The sequence below is a fragment of the Callospermophilus lateralis genome, chromosome 13, assembly GCF_048772815.1.
Source record: "Callospermophilus lateralis isolate mCalLat2 chromosome 13, mCalLat2.hap1, whole genome shotgun sequence".
NCBI classification, from domain to species: Eukaryota; Metazoa; Chordata; class Mammalia; order Rodentia; family Sciuridae; genus Callospermophilus; species Callospermophilus lateralis.
Window position 1 is genome coordinate 42,630,178 of NC_135317.1, and position 16,576 is coordinate 42,646,753.

General features: G+C 35.4%; 1 protein-coding gene across 19 annotated transcripts in view; it reads left to right on the forward strand.

Moving 5' to 3' along the window:
* The window catches only part of Pard3 (par-3 family cell polarity regulator), a 666,792-nt gene that overhangs the window by 296,938 nt on the left and 353,278 nt on the right, over positions 1–16,576 (forward strand). For all 19 annotated transcript variants that reach the window (XM_076832338.1, XM_076832348.1, XM_076832341.1 and 16 more), the window contains exon 4: positions 9,841–10,019. In XM_076832338.1, the coding sequence (XP_076688453.1) occupies positions 9,841–10,019 (179 nt within the window). The remainder of the gene's footprint in view (positions 1–9,840; positions 10,020–16,576) is intronic.

Here is a 16,576-nt window from a genome sequence, read left to right on the forward strand (position 1 = left end):
CCATGCTGAAACTTGGTGAGGGAGCTATCAGTGTGGGAAGGCTGCCAGGCACCACTCTGTGTAGGGGCTGAGCATTGGTCTATGAGAAAAATAGTACAGAAAACAGTGTTAGAAAGCAACCTGAAGTTTAGACTGCTGCAGCTCTTCATGATTAAGTTCTCACGTGGGATTTTTATCTTTAACTCTTTGTTTTTTTTTTTAATTTAAAATAAATATCACATGTTTATAAGCTGTTGTAAGAAATTACTCAGAGAATTTTTTTTTTTTACGTTTCATTTAATGTTAGGATTTTGAGAAATGGTAGTATTTAATCACAGCCCCAATATTAATATTGATAGAAGCCACTGATCTTATTTAGGTTTCCCCATTTTTATTTGTAATCAAATAAATTATTTGTAGCTGAGATTACAGGTGTGTGCCACTACACCCCACTCTTTAACAATGTGAAGGTGGTTATATTGTTAATTTGTGAAGGTGGTTATATTGTTAATTTCAAAATTAGAATCTTAATGCTACAAGTTTAGTATGTCTCAAAAAAATCCGTCCCCCCTGCCCCCAAGCATCAATATGACATTAGAAAACTTGTTTCTATTTTTTCTTCTTCACTTACTTTCACCTCCTTATATGTGTCCAGGCTTAGTGGAATCACTGAAACTATCCTCTTATGTATAAAAATGTGCTTTAAACTTCATGAGCCACCACCTGTTATCTCTAGTGGAGGGGCGGCATCTTGTCAATTGGTAACATCTGTTCTTCCTGGAAAGCACTGTGATCTAATCCAAATTGTACTGGACAAGGAATCAATTAACAAGGGTGCCAGATGCAACTAGGACACCCTGAAACAGAGTCACCTTTGACCCAGCCCCTAAGCTATTTATCTAGGCCTTGGTGTACTCATCTGTAAAGGTGACTTATCAGTTTATCTCCAAGGCACCTTCTAACCATAGTGTTCTCTATTTATTGCTTGCTCATAAGAAAAATCAATAATAGGGTGATAAAACTCATTTTGTTATTCTCCATTGTTGCTTTTTTCTTTTTTCCTTACTTTTATCCTCCCCCCACCCCCAAATGCTGGGATGGAACTTAGGGTCTCATACATGCTGAGCAAGCTTTTTACCATTGAGCTTCATTTCCAGCCCTCATTCATTGCTTTTCAAAGATTATTTCCTACCAAGGCTGCCACAGATTTCTTCCAAGGAATGTACTCAAGTCAGTCAAATACTTTTAAGGGACAACATATATTGGAAGGCCAGTTTTATAATCCTGATGACAGGTTTTAATCCCCATGACGTGTTTTAATAACTTGGTTCTTCCCATGGTGAGATGTGTCTTCAGGAAATGTATAATTGCCCTGAAGATGGGGTAGACAGTCTTAAATTTGCATGAAGAGTAATTATGCTGTTTGCACCATAAGTTCTAATCGAACACGTGTAACTGCATATTATTTTTAGATTTGATTAAACACCTTGACGGCTTATGCCTATCTTCTTGGAAAAGGTTTGTTCATTGCCTTGAGTGCTTAAGTAATTTAAAAATCACCTGAAGTATGAAAGAAGAGAAGCATTGGGCCAGACAATGGTCAGTAGGGGTAGCATATTTAACAGATAAAAATGTATATGTCTGCTTTTCAGTATTTGCTCTAATTCATTATTAGATTTACCCTTTCTTCCACTTATTTAAAAAGCATGTTATCTAGAAAGACAAATCAATATTTACGGTGCATTAGTGCTACAGAGAATTTCAAATCTTGTGATGAGGGTTTATTGCTGTTTTATCCACTCTTCAAAGCTGTGTAGACATCAAACAGCATCCACTGTTGTCCCAGGCCCAGTGACATTGCACCGGTCCCTCTGAGCTTCATCCAGCAGCTTAATTATTGAAGATCTTCATCTTTGAATTTTCTTTTTAATATTTCAGAAGATATACTTTGAACATCTATATATTAAATAAATCAGAAGATTGCAAGGTTAGAAAGTTTTATTATCATATTTTTAAATGCATTAATTTCCCTAAAATTGTGGTTGAAGAATTTCAATAATAATGACCAAATTGCCTTAAGTGAGAAGCTTCTATTATTTCTAATTACTGTAACGGACACAAATGACATCAGATTATTAGTAATGTTGAAACAGTCCACAGGGCCCAGAATCATCTAGCAAATCACAGGGGAGAATGTTGTATTTGTATTTTATTCCTCTGAGGCCACAGCAAAATTTCATTCTTTATGCAATATTGTAATTTTTCAGGACGGTGAGAGGTGGAAACCCTTGCAGATGAATCAGACAGTTGTGTTTTTTAATTTAATTTGTTGATAAGATGTTCATAGTCAGCTCTTTCCTTAAAATCAGATTCAGCTTGTCTAAAGACCACATGCTGTTTGTGGCTGCTTCTTTGCCCTTCCTACAAATCTTCTGTATTTTTTTTTTTGTAATAAAAGGCATTTTATGCTTAAAGTTTAGTAAAATGAACAGAACCACTTAAAAAAAATTAAAGGCTGAGTGTTGATTTTCATCCATCATAGGTAAAATACAGCTTCATTGTAATCTGAAGTGTAGACCAGATATCCCCTATAATTATCTCTGATATATAGTTCTACTTAAATGAATCATTCATGGTCTTATGCATCTACTCATGATAATTATTTAGGGTCATATTAAGTATTAAACAGTAATTAAAACTTCTCAGATATCCTCCATGCCTAACCCACATGCTGTGTGAATTGGCTTTTATTCTGCTCTGGACGTTAAAAAGGCCCATGTTAGATGCAGAGATGGACATTTTATATTGGCTTCTTCTACATCTGATTGTACATGCAAGTTTCAAAAATCATAACTTGCTCCCCCTTTAAAACTGTCATTAAAAAATACTTTTTAAAAAGTATTTACTTATTCTAATTAGTTATATATGACAGAAGGATGCAATTCAATTCATATACACATAGAGCACAATTTTTTAAGTCTCTGATTGTACACAAAGTAGATTCAAACAATTCATGTCTTCATACATGTACTAATGATGTCCTTCTCATTCCACCATCTTCTCTACCCCCATACCCCCTCCTGTGTATTTTTATTCTCCTCCATTGCTAATGATATTTTAACCTCTAGGGATATTTGATAATGGCTGCTGGTACTGCTTCAAAATGCTTTTTAAATTTTTTTCAAATATATTGTTCACAAATTGTTTGTTCTGTTAAGATGATGCTTGGTGGATGGTCCTGGTGAGGAGTGTATAAACATACATGGAAATGCACATTTTTAACATTAAAGGCATCTACTAAACCTGTCAGTGCAGCCTCTTGATTTTATAAATTAGGATTAAGGCCTGGAGAGGTGAACTGATGATGTGCCTGGATCACAAGTTTAGGACAGCAGTTCTTAATGTGTCCTGTGGGCCATTAGAGATCATGGAAATCACTTCAGTGAGGCTTTGAGGGCAAAGCTGTTTTTTAGAGTATCATTAAAACATGTTCTCGGGTCCAGGAGTATAGTATAACTTGGTGTTAGAGCACTTGCCTAACATGCACAAGGCCTTTGATTCAATCCTTAGCGGGGGTCAGGTGGGGTGGGGTGGGGTGGGAGTGGGGGGGGGAGAGAACCTCTCTCTGTTATTGATTGGGTTCATATCTGCACCAGTGTTGCCCAGACTCTGAGTGGTAAATTGCAGGCTGCTTGGTACCAATAAAGACAGTGGCAGCAAATGCAATATTCACGCCCCCACACTCACAGTTCAACAAAGAAAAAATGTCCATTCAGTGTTCTTGATGAAACAACAGAAATGGTTCTCCACATGAGCCTGGAGTACATAGGTTTTTAGCCTTTTATGTTATGAAGTGGGAAGTAGGCATCCAGTACTTCTGCGGCTAGTGCAAGATCAGGAGTTGTCCTGAAGAATTTATTGTGCTGGTTTGTGTTGCATTTTGAGTAGCTTTTTTCTCATGAAATATTTTTTTTTTTTTTTTTTTTTTTTTTTGGTACTGAGCCTTGTTTGAAAGGAAGACAGAAAAACTGGTTATTCAGGCACAGAGGGTCTGGCAGAAGATTTCTAGAAAATGAATGACATGAGCCTGTCGAACAAAGGAAACAAATAACATTCTTTGTTTCCAAAGATAAAATTAGAACTTTCTAGTGAAAAGTAGATTTTGGAAACCTGTATTTCATTGTGAGCGTGACAGTTTCCCAATACTTAAACACTCTTCTGATGAGATTGGGATAGAGATATTAGCATTTGTGATTTTCTGGTATAAATAAATATATCAACATTTAGAAGATTGGCATAACTCAATAGGTAATATTTTCTAAATGTATAATGTTGCAGAATTTTTCATGAGTAAATGATCTAGTTAGTGTGTGAGACAGGTAAGTAGATTTTAATGTAACAAAAAGGTCATATACATATTGCAACTGACCTCTAAGAAACTATTCTTTGTCATTTTCATATCAAAGAATATTTATGATTATATAAAGGTATTAAAATGACTATTCCCTCTACTACATATTTGTGAATTATATTTTTACTGATGTACCATACTGCAGCAGATTGAATGTGAAAGCAGATACAAGATTCCAGATGTCTTCTATTAACCAAAATGCAGAACAGTGGCATACTCCCCATTAAATATGCCTTTGTTTTGTAAAATAGTTTTTATAAACTCATGTTGTTTATGTTAATATGTAATGGGTTTATAATTGTTACTTTAAAATGAGTGAATAAATAAATACTCAATTTTTCTCATTTTTATTTACAAAATGATCAGTACCACTAGCTGTAACTTACATAGTCAAAACCTTTTTGAGGTCTTCAATGTTTACAGTACGTAAAGGTCCTGAGATAAAAGTTTGAGAATCATTAATCTAGTTCTGTTCTTTTTTGGGCATGCTTTATTATTTTACATTATCTGACAATCTATTTATGTAGTTAATGTACTATTTCTTCAACTCCTCAAGATGAAATGGTACTGAGTTGAATCAGTGCATGAAATTATGCTTTGAAAACTACAAATTTTTTTCCAACTGTAAAACCGGAGACTTGCATTTACTTCATAGGTGGTTAGAAATTTTGTTTTCTAATACATTGCAGAATAATAGAAATAACTTCTTGATTGGTATTGTGACTGAACAGTGACTCAGGAGCCTGGAATATTGGCTAGGAAAATTGTTCTGTGACTCTGGGCCACTGAGATCATTTTTTTTGAGCCCCAGCTTACTTATCTGTGAAGCTGATCACATTTTTTCCATTGTGACTAATGCAGAAAACTCATTTAAATAAATTTTTTTTAAAAAGTTGAAATTCCTGCAGGTAATTGGTTCTAATACGGTGTTGTTGTTCTTTGTATTGAGAATGTTCAAAATTCTTTCTTCTAGCTATTATAAATGTATAACGAATTATTATAAATTGTAGCTACCTTACTATGTTATCAAACAGTAGAACTTATTCCTTTTACGTAACAGTATTCTTTTTTAAAATTTTTTTTTGCAATTTGTTATATGACAGCAGAATGCATTACAATTTATATTACACATATAGAGCACAATTTTTCATTCCTCTGGTTGTATACACAGTATATTCACAACATTCATGCCTTCATTCATGTACTTAGGGTAATGATGTCCATCTCATTCCACCATGTTTTTTACTCCCTTTCCCCCTTCCTTTTCCTCCCATTCACCAGCCTTTCCCTAGTGTGTCTTACCGCCATGGGCCACTGCCTCCCTATATCCCCAAGGCTATTTGCAGGCCCAGATTCTGGTACCCATTATTCTGTTTTCTGCCTCAGTGAGACTGGCTTGCTTAGCTTCCACCTATCAGTGAGATCCTGTGCCATTTCTCTTTCTGTTCCTAGTTTCTTTCACTTAACATAACATTGGGGTCTTTTTGTGTGTAGTGGCTTAGGCTGCTTATGACTCAGTTCTTGCAGCCCCAGGTACCAGCATCATTATGATGTTTCTTGGCATTCCTCTGTTTACTTCTTTCATTGAGTCCTGTCCTTTCTAATCAGCTTGGCAATCAATCTAGGATACCTTCCTGAATTTGACAGTGGAAACAAACCTAAGAGTGGGTCCTGAAATTGCACAGGAGTTTCAGTTACAAGACAGTGCAAAGAAAAGACCCAGACTATATTCTTATTAATTTTTTTAACAGTTTCACTGAAATGAAAACATGGTTTAATGCATGAAGCACTCAAAGAAAGGACTGCATAATTGAATATCTCCTGGGGCATCCTTCCCATTACAGTTTATGTAAATGCTGCCCTGGCACTGTGCCCCATCATCCACCTGGCAGAAATAGCCCATAGGGTCTGCTGCCTCTGTTCTAACTTCCCTCCTTTCTGAGACCCCCTCTTTCCCCAAGCCACAATTTTTTTTTGAAAGTTACAAATTTATAAAGGGGAAGACATAAGAATTATTTTTGCCTATTTCAGATTAACAGATTAACACAGAATTCATGCCTGCTTAGAGGATGAGATGGTCCTCATTATTCATCTAATTGAAATCATGTATGCAATGTATTCTCCTAAAGACATTTACGAACACAAGTGGAATAAGCTGTTTTATTGTGGCCAAGTTCAATGAAATTGTATAACCCCTCAATTTATTTTGGGGTTGGAATGTATTTTTATGTGGTCCTTATGTCTGTTCCCTTTTTTTTTAACTTCTTTTTTGATATTGGGGATTGAACCCAGGGGTGCTTAACCACTGAGCCACATCCCCAGTCCCTTTAAAATTTTTTTTCTTTTCTTTCTTTCTTTCTTTTTTTTTTTTGAGGCAGGGACTTTCTAAGTTGCTGAGGCTGGCTTTGAACTTGTGATCCTCCTGCCTCAGCCTCCTAGTCACTGGGATAACAGGTATGCACTACTGCAACCAGTGTTCTCTGTATCATTTTTTATGTAAATTTTACAATTTATATATGACAGCAGAATGCATTATAATTCTTATTACATATATACAGCACAATTTTTCATATCTCTGGTTGTATACATAGTGTATTCACACCAATTCGTGTCTTCATACATGTACTTTGGATAGTAATGGTCATCACATTCCACCATCATTAATTACCCCACACCCTTTCCCTTCCCCTCCCACCCCTCTGCCCTATCTAGAGTTCGTCTATTCCTCCCATGCTCCTGCTCCCTATCCCACTATGAATCAGCCTCCTTATATCAAAGAAAACATTCAGCATTTGGTTTTGTGGGATTGGCGAACTTCACTTAGCATTATCTTCTCTTACTCTAACTCCATTCATTTACCTGCAAATACCATGACTTTATTCTCTTTTATTGCTGAATAATATTCCATTGTGTTTATATGCAACTTTCTTTAATCCAGTCATCTACTGAAGAGCATCTAGGTTGGTTCAAGAATTTTACTATTGTGAATTGTGCTGCTGTAAACATTGATGTGGCTGTGTCCCTGTAGTGTGCTGTTTTTAAGTCCTTTGGGTATAGTCCGAGGAGAGGGACAGCTGGGTCAAATCGTGGTTCTATTCCCAGTTTTCCAAGGAATCTCCATACTGCTTTCCAAATTGGCTGCACTAATTTGCAGTCCCACCAGCAGTATATGAGTGTATCTTTTCCCCCACATCCTTGTCAACACTTATTGTTGTTTGTATGCATAATGGCTGCCATTCTGACTGGAGTGAGATGAAATCTTAGAGTGGTTTTGATTTGCATTTCTCTCTTTATCATTTTTAAAAGCCTTTTCTTGTGAATTGATAGTGCATCTTTTAGGCATAAACACCAGAAGTAAAGAAGAAGGGGAAAGGGGAGGGAGAGTAGTGTACTGAGTTGCTTAATAACTGAATAACAACCCTATAACTAGAAAACAACAGAGCGCATAGCTAAGTAACTATTGTGATTATTCAGAATATTTTAGTCCTCTGCCCTGTTTGATTACTTTTTAGCTTATACATTTCATTTGGTGATCCTGGGAATAATTTTTGTTTCCTCCTAGCAGAGAACTTTCCTTGTAAGAGTATTGTAATATTAACACACCCAGATTCTTAGATGATATGATTGTGAATTTTTTTGAGAGTGACTATATAGTTCTTATTGGTGTACGTATGTAATTTGGTGCAAATTATAAGCAGTGGTCATAGGTCAGACATACTTAAAACCCCAAAACTTTCCTCTATAATTTTCATGTGTGTATTTCTCCTAGTACATTAAGATAACCACCAACAATTTTTAATTCAGTGATATGCATTTTTCCTGGTAATGTTGCTTAGGCTATACTATTTTTATCAAATCCTCTTGATGTAGAAGCAAATGTTAAATGTTTAAAATGTGGATGCTAATGTCTAAAACTATATGTTAGGATGAAGGTAATTACATCTCAAAGATTGAAGAATAGAAGGTGGCTTCTTAAATAGCTTCTGTTTTTTTCTGATCATTTCTAATTTGGACATTGTTGGATTTACAGTGGCTGAAATGTAACCTACAAGTGTATATATATATATATATATATAGTCTGGTCTTCAAGGATCTTTTTGTCCACACCATTGTTTGTGTCCACACCAATGTTTCCAAGATGTTTTTTCATAGAGTAAATGATGAGCTTACTGCTTTGTCGTTAAAACTATTTTGTTAGTTCATTTTTAAAAAATAAATACTGGACTTGTATTTTATTTTTTGGATATAGATGAAACATAATTTAATGTGAATTTTGTGTCTTGTGTTTATTATGTTTTTGAGTGATTTCACTCAGATGACAAATAGGACTTTTGGCTCTGATTCTACCTGCATCAGACTCATTGGCTTTATTCTTCTCTCTCCTGTTTGTAGTTCTGTTCCTGCTCTGCTCTATCGGTGATCCTATCTGTCAAGATTTTCTCAGAGCTACTAATACATGTTTGCCTGAATTTGTTTTTGATTTTATTATAGCAGTTACAAGTGAACTCTTGTATGTGAATACAGTTGCTCACATACTATCATTCATGTAACTGTGTATGTTAGCAGTAGAAAACATTTCCTGTATGTTTACCTTAAGATAAACAAAATCCTGAAAGTACTATGTAAATAAGTATGTTTACAGTGTTGTATACTGTCTGATACTATGCTATTAAAAAAAAAGAAAGTATTTTATTCAACAAAATTCTTCAATAGAATAGCTAAATATTGTCTAGACTTTGTATTTTTTATTTAGGAGATACAAGTAGGTTATATGCAGTTTGTTTAGTTGCCTAGATTTGTTTTTTTAAATAATTTATATAATATGTTATTTAGAAATATATAAAAACAATAATCATTGTTGGTCCTCTCTATTGGGTATGCAGGCACTGTTACCTCATTTAGTCCTTGAAGTACCTTTAGGATAAAGTATAGTATTTCATTTTCAGTACAGTAAAGAGAGATGAGAAGCAGAGGAGAGCGGGGTATCCTACCAACAGCCACACAGATAATGATGGAGAAGCCCAGGTACACATTCTGGCAGATCTCAGAGCCGCCTCCATATCACAATTCCTTCACCATAAGCTGTTTTATAGGAACAAGGGAGCCGGGTGTGGTGACTCAGGAGGCTGAGGCAGGAGGACTGCAAGTTCAAAGCCAGCCTGAGCAACTTAGTGAGACCCTAAGAATTTAGCAAGACTCCTAAAAAGGGCTGGGGTTTTGGCTCAGTGGTTTCATCCCTGGTACCAAAAAAAAAAAAAAAATAAAAAAAATAAAAGAAATCAATAAAATAAAGGAACCAGTGGAATTTGTATTGAGCATTCTGAGCTATTTAAGAAGCCACCTTTTATTCTTCAATCTTTGAGATTTAATTACCTTTATCCTAACATACAGTTTTAGACATCAGCATCCACATTTTAATCATAATGCTTTTTTTTAATTTGTGTTTTTAGATATGCCTCTTCATGTCCGACGAAGCAGTGACCCAGCTTTAATTGGCCTCTCAACTTCTGTCAGTGATAATAATTTTTCTTCTGAAGAGCCCTCAAGGAAGAACCCTACTCGCTGGTCAACAACAGCTGGCTTCCTCAAGCAGAACACTGCTGGTAGTCCCAAAGCCTGTGACAGGAAGGTAACCACCTCTTCCTTTTTTTTGCTGTCACCTTTGCATCTCTTGTCTTCTTGGTCTCCATGATAAGTGTCCTGTGGGTAGACTTTTTGCTCCTAGGGCTTGCTTGCTCTGCCCATTTGTGGTTATATTATTGACTTTCACATCAAAGTTCAGACTACCTATTTTGTATCATGCTTGAATTTTCTGATAAAATTCAGTGATAGGTGTAGTATATACTTTTTATTTAGGATAGTGCTCTTCCAGTGAGCTACATCCCCAGCTTTGTATCCGTATTTTGCCTTGACATTGTGTTCTTATGGTTAAAAAGGAAAAGTTTTGGCCGGGTACTTTGGTGCATACCTGTAATCCCAGCTTCTGGGGAGACGGAGGCAGGAGGAATGCAAGTTTAAGGCCAGTCTCAACAACTTAGCAAGTTCCTGTCTGAAAAACCGGGGGGGGGGGGGAGGAGGAAGTGGGGTGAGGTGGGATGGGATGGGGCGTTAGGGATATAGCTCATTGGTTAAGTGTCCCTGAGTTCAATACCCAGTACCAAATAATATAAAATAAATAAGAATTAAAGAATAGAAAAAGGAAAAATTTCAGCATGAAATGTGTACCATGTAAAGACCTTTTCCTCTTTTTGCCTTTGGTCACCCCCATTGCTCTTCATAGGTGTCTCCTTTATTTGTTTTTAATAAGTTTGTCCTTACAAGGACATTTTAGACACATATAAGGAAATATTCACATTGGCTCATAAGGTACATTAAAACAGTTATAGCATTATGGATTTTAAGGATGAAAGTGGACTTATGGTACTTTATTCTGAATCGATCATTTTTCCCCATATCCCTTTTAGATGGAAGTGAGCTGTCCAGTCAATGTAATTTGCTTCCTTGACCTAATTTATTTGAGTCTTTGACCTAATTTATTTAGTCCAAATAAATATACTTTAGTCTATGCGTTCTGCTTTTTTTTAAAAAAAATATTTTTTTAGTTGTAGATGGACACAATATCTTTATTTTAGTTACTTATTTTTTTTGTGGTGCTGAAAATTGAACCTAGTGCCTCATGCATGTAAGGAAAGTGCTCTACCAGTGAGCAACAACCCCAGCCCTGTGGTCTACTATTAAAAGTTTATTTTTTATTCCTACAGAAGCATGTCTGTAGCCTTTTTGTTTACCCAGTGAGGTTTAAGAGGTTTATTGTCTTCACTGCTGAATCTCTTGAATGGATGCTCCATGAACATCTGTTGAGTGATTTAATAAATATTTTTCAATGTTGTCAGTAATTTAACATAGTAGTGAGAAATATGGAAATCATATTAATCACATCAATATCAAAATGGATATAGTTTGAGATTTGCTTAATTTATCCTTTACATCTGTGTAAAAATACCTATTAAATATTTCCTTTAATTTTCTTTTGTATTTCAACAGATTCTTTTCTATTAGTTCAAGTAAAAAAAAAAAAAAAAGAAAGAAAGAAAGAAAAAAGAAAAGAGAAAACACCTGGAATATATAAGTTGAAACTGAGAAGAATGTTCTAGGAAAAATAATGTGTACTTTAGTTTCTGATTTTTTGTGTTAGGGATTTTACTGTTTAGGTTAATCTCCCAAAATATTTTGTTCTTACAGATTCTGTGAGGATCCACTTTGAATTGTTTTCTTTTTAAGATGAGCTTGAAATTTTAACTGACTATGTCATGCAGTTGACTATCCAAAGAAGGGGAATCCAGTTTCTGAATTGGTTTCAAAATACTAATTTTTTTTTTTTTTTAGAATAGATCCAATTTACATGGGATTCACAAATGTACAAACAAGTCAAGTTTGCAATATTAAAAAATTAATTTCAATATTGTTTTCATGAGTTGAAGGATGCGGCTTAGATGACATTATAGTAAATATGGTTTTATTTATTTTTTCATTCAACATCTTTGATATTTGAGCAGTTTCAGTTACAGCAAACAGACCAATTTTTTCCACTTCCCACATTTTTTTTTAAATTGATGCATGACAGTTGAACGTAATAATGGGATTTGTTGCTTCATATTTGTACATGCACACAGTATGACAACATAATTTGGCCAGTATTGCTCCCCACGTGCTCCCTGTCTTGTCCCTCTTCTCTACTGATCTCCCTTTGATTTTCATGAGATCCCTGCCGGCACCTTTCTTTTCCCTTTTCCTCTTTAGCTTCCGCATATGAGAGAAAACTTAGAACCCTTGACCTTCTGAGTCTGGCTCATTTTGCTTAACATAATGGTGTATAGTTTCATTCATTTTCCTGTAAATGACATGATTTCTTTTTTCTTTATGGCTGAATAAAACTTTATTGTGTGTAAAACATTTTCTTTACCCATTCATCTGTTGATGAACCCCTAGGCTTGTTGCATAGTTTGACTATTGTGAATTGTGCTGCTGTATACATATGTATACATGTTCTTTAATGTAAATACTGATGAGTGATACAGCTATGTCATATGGTGGTTCCATACCTAGTCCTTTGAGAAATCTCCATATTGACTTATGTAGTGGTTGTGCTAATTTACAATACCCCCAATAGTGTACAAGTGCAGACCAATTTTTAACATAAAACATTTTGATCATGCATGGAATTAATACTTACAATTTGTGTTTTTTTTTTTTTTTTTTTTGACAAAACACTGGACAGATCACAGACAATGACTCAGGCTGGGCCTGAAGAACTTTGAAAACTGGAGCAATGCACATTTGGCTTGCCTCTATGAAGAGGCAGGGCTTCAGCCCTCCTCTGGTCTACATGCTGTCTCCAGGTGTGCTAACATTGCCTTTCCTTACTTGGAAAACTGGAGACTGGACCTAGAAAAGCTGCTATCCAAGAAACTTTCTTTTTATGACTGCCATTAAATCTCATGCTTCAGAATCTGAGGAGGTAGAGTGCAGTTTGTGTCCAGACCCTCACTTGCAGGAAAGTCTAAAGACAGAGCTTTGCCTTCCAGCTTCTGAGCAGAGGAAAGTGAGAAGAGGGTTTAGATGCTCACTTTCAATTATCTACATCCACCTCACTGGTTGTGCTTTAAGTAATGTGAGTCTGTCATTGTAAAACACTGGGAAGTAGTCAAGATGAACCAGATGAAATTATCGATGACTACAAACCCCAGCAACAAGCAGTATTAATGTCAGTGAATTTTGTGTGTCTGTATGTGAGAGAGAGGTAGAAAGGGAGGGAAGAAAGGAGGGAGGGAGATTGAGAAAGAGGAGAAGGGGATGGGCATAGCGAAAAGATATATTCTTCCAAGGAATGTCCTCCATGATCTATTTTCTCCAAGTAGGCTCTGCCTCCTGCAGTTTCCACTACCTCCAAATAATGCTGTCAAATTATTATTCTATTACTGGATTAATCCACTGATGAGGTCAGAGTCCTCATCTTCTAATCACCTCCCAAGAGCCCTGCCTCTGAACACTGTTGCACTGGGGACCAAGCCTTCAACACAGGCGTCTTTAGGGAACACTTCGTATCCAAACCATAACACTTATTTTCAGTTATAAAAAGACTTTCCATCTTCTTAATATTCAGAAAGGAGGTTGGAGGAAAGCATACTTGCTGATTAGGCACAAAGCATTAAATATATTTATTTCTTAGAGTCCATGAGAGCTTACTTATGCTGGGTAATTTGAAGATGTTATAAATTCTCGTCAATTGGTAGTGGTTTAGGTTTTCATACACATAAATTAGTTAAATGTTTATAGTCTTGTGATTTGTTGATCCTTAATGGTTAAAATCAGTGAACATTCTCGAATGTTCAATGTAGAACTCGTCTACATTGTTATGTGGTTTATGTTCTTCCACATTGTGTTAGCACAACAGATAATTCCAGAACAATGCACCCATCTAATAAAATTTCTTATTCATGAGCAGGAATGTTCCAGTCTGATATGTTTGAACAACTATTGTGTCTAACCCCCTCCTGTGACTCCACCCCACAAAATGAGAAGTAGAATCTTTCTAGTTGAAACAGTGACAATATTTTACTTCACTAAAAAAATTGAAAGGTGATATAAACACACTTTGATGATGGATGATGATGCTAAGCCTGCTGCAAGCTTGGAGAGGCTAAGGGTTCTATGGGCTTGTGGATTTGATAAGCTTTCTCATGCTTTTATGTGGGGGCAAGATACAGAGTCCAGGTAGTTTGCTATCCTTAAGGTTCTCTGGGATATTTGCTGATTCCTGTTTCCAGTATTTTGGGGTGGACTACCTTTTCCATTGCTCACTGCTGTTTCCTTTCATTTTGTGGAAAATATCTTGCTGGAAAGCTGTATTTTCATTTGAAATTTTATGTGTGCTTAATATTTCATCTTTGGAAACAAAGTTTAGTATTTTTTTTTAAATTGTAGATGGATCTTTTATTTTATTTATTAATTTATTTATATGTGGTGCTGAAAATTGAACCTAGTACTTCACACATGCTAGGTAAGTGCTGTACCACTGAGCCCCAGCCCAAGATTTATTATTTTATTCACTGTGAATACTTGAATCATTTTGTCACCTTTTTGGTCTTCCTTAGTCAGTGTCACAGTGACTGAAGAGGCCAAATCGAGTGTGGAGGAGCCTTTGATTTGTCCCATCAAAAAAGACATAATGAGGCACTTAGCAGAACCAGCTCACAGGGAAGTTCCAAGGATAAAGACTGTGTGTTATTTTTACTGATCATTTGTCACAAGCCATTGTTTCTTTCCCCTAAATAATGACAGATGTTGCTTTTGTAAATTACATATCCTCTTCCTTTAAAAAAAAATAAATCTAAGTTGATTTAGCATAAAAACTGTGTTGACAACTTTCCAAGAGAGATTCTTACCTGATTAAGGAAAGAGGAAAAAAGAAAACATATTGCATTGGCATTACTAGCTTCTTTTTTTTTTTTTTTTTTTCCTTTTTCCAATTTCTCAATGAGAGAACTTGGAATACTTCTATTATCCCAGGTTTATTATTTTTGTTTGCTTTAGTTGCTTGGTGTATTTGGTGTCTTTTCAATATCTCCTGATACCTGCACCCTCTTGGAAGAGATGCTTTCTTAATTATATCTCTGTCATATTTTCTTTCTTTTCTATTAGAAACGTGGGCTCTACATTTAGAAAAAACAATTGGTGCTGCTGGGGATTGAACACAGTAGCCTCACACATGTTAGACACGTGCTCTGGACTAGAAAATTATTTTTATAAACATTTCTTATAGTACATTTAAGGTTCCCCAGTGAATTTTCTTTCTGGTAATAATAAAATTTGCACTTTTTGTTTACCACGTAATGAAAGGTTAAGAGAAGCAAATATGTCATTCAAAATCTTGAAGAAGTCTGGTGTTGGCATTATGATGTCCTAACTTCAGCACTTCTGTGGTACACAGCCCTGTAAGTCTACACAGATATTTGCAGTCTTTAACTGCCAATGAGGAATTACCCAGCAATATGGTTAGACTTTCAGCTTATTTTCCTATTTTTTTTTTGAGAGAATTTTCCTATGTCTCATAAAAATTGGTAGGTTGAATAGTATTCTATCATGTACTGAGCTTTTTATAGTTCATGTTTTTTTTTTAAAGAGAGAGAGAGAGAGAGGGAGAGGAGAGAGAGAGAGAAATTTTAATATTTTATTTTTTAGTTTTTGGCGGACACAACATCTTTGTTTGTATGTGGTGTTGAGGATCGAACCCGGGCCGCACGCATGCCAGGCGAGCACGCTACCGCTTGAGCCACATCCCCAGCCCCTATAGTTGATGTTTATTAACTTTATTTGGTGGGTTTTCTTTTGTTTGACATTTATATTTTTGCCAATTTTGTTTGCTCTTACAAGTAACCTTTAGAAATGCCCTTCAGAGGATATCCTTATATATATCAATTTCTGTTGACATCTCTATTTTCTTAGACTAGATTCTTGGAGTAGACTTATTTGATCAAGGAGATGAACATTTTTAAAGAGTCATTGATAATTATTTCATATAAATTCATGAATAATAAAATATAAAGTACTTATGAAGTATAAAGCATTATTAGAAGTTCAAACATTTTGGAGGTGGGGCTTCAGAGACTTGTGTGAAGAAAACAAAGCAGGAACCAGTACTATTTCTGTTTCAGAACCTTCTTTCTTACTAAATAGCTTGATGGCTGTATTTGAATATGCATTAGAATTACCTATGGATTTTTAAGAGAGGGAAACACATACACACACACACACACACACACACGAACAGATTCCATTACCCAGTTTAGGAAATATGTACACATTTCCTTAAAGCTTCTTTGTTGATTCCATGGCTCATTTTTGTGAGAACCTCAGGTCTAGCTTAAAGAGAAGTGTGCTTGCAAATGAATATTTTGATGCATTTTCAGGGCATTTTTTTTTTTATCATAGCAGAACAGAATCTGGAGCATTTATTATATTTGGTTTTGTGATATTGCTCTTTTCCTCATACTTGGATTGGTCAAATTTATCATTTTCAGGTGAAAATCAAATAAAACTAAGTTATTTTTAATTTTTTGTTAAAAGACAGCTCTTTAAAATATTGAATATTCCCATCAATGCAAAACTAGAATTGGACATATTATT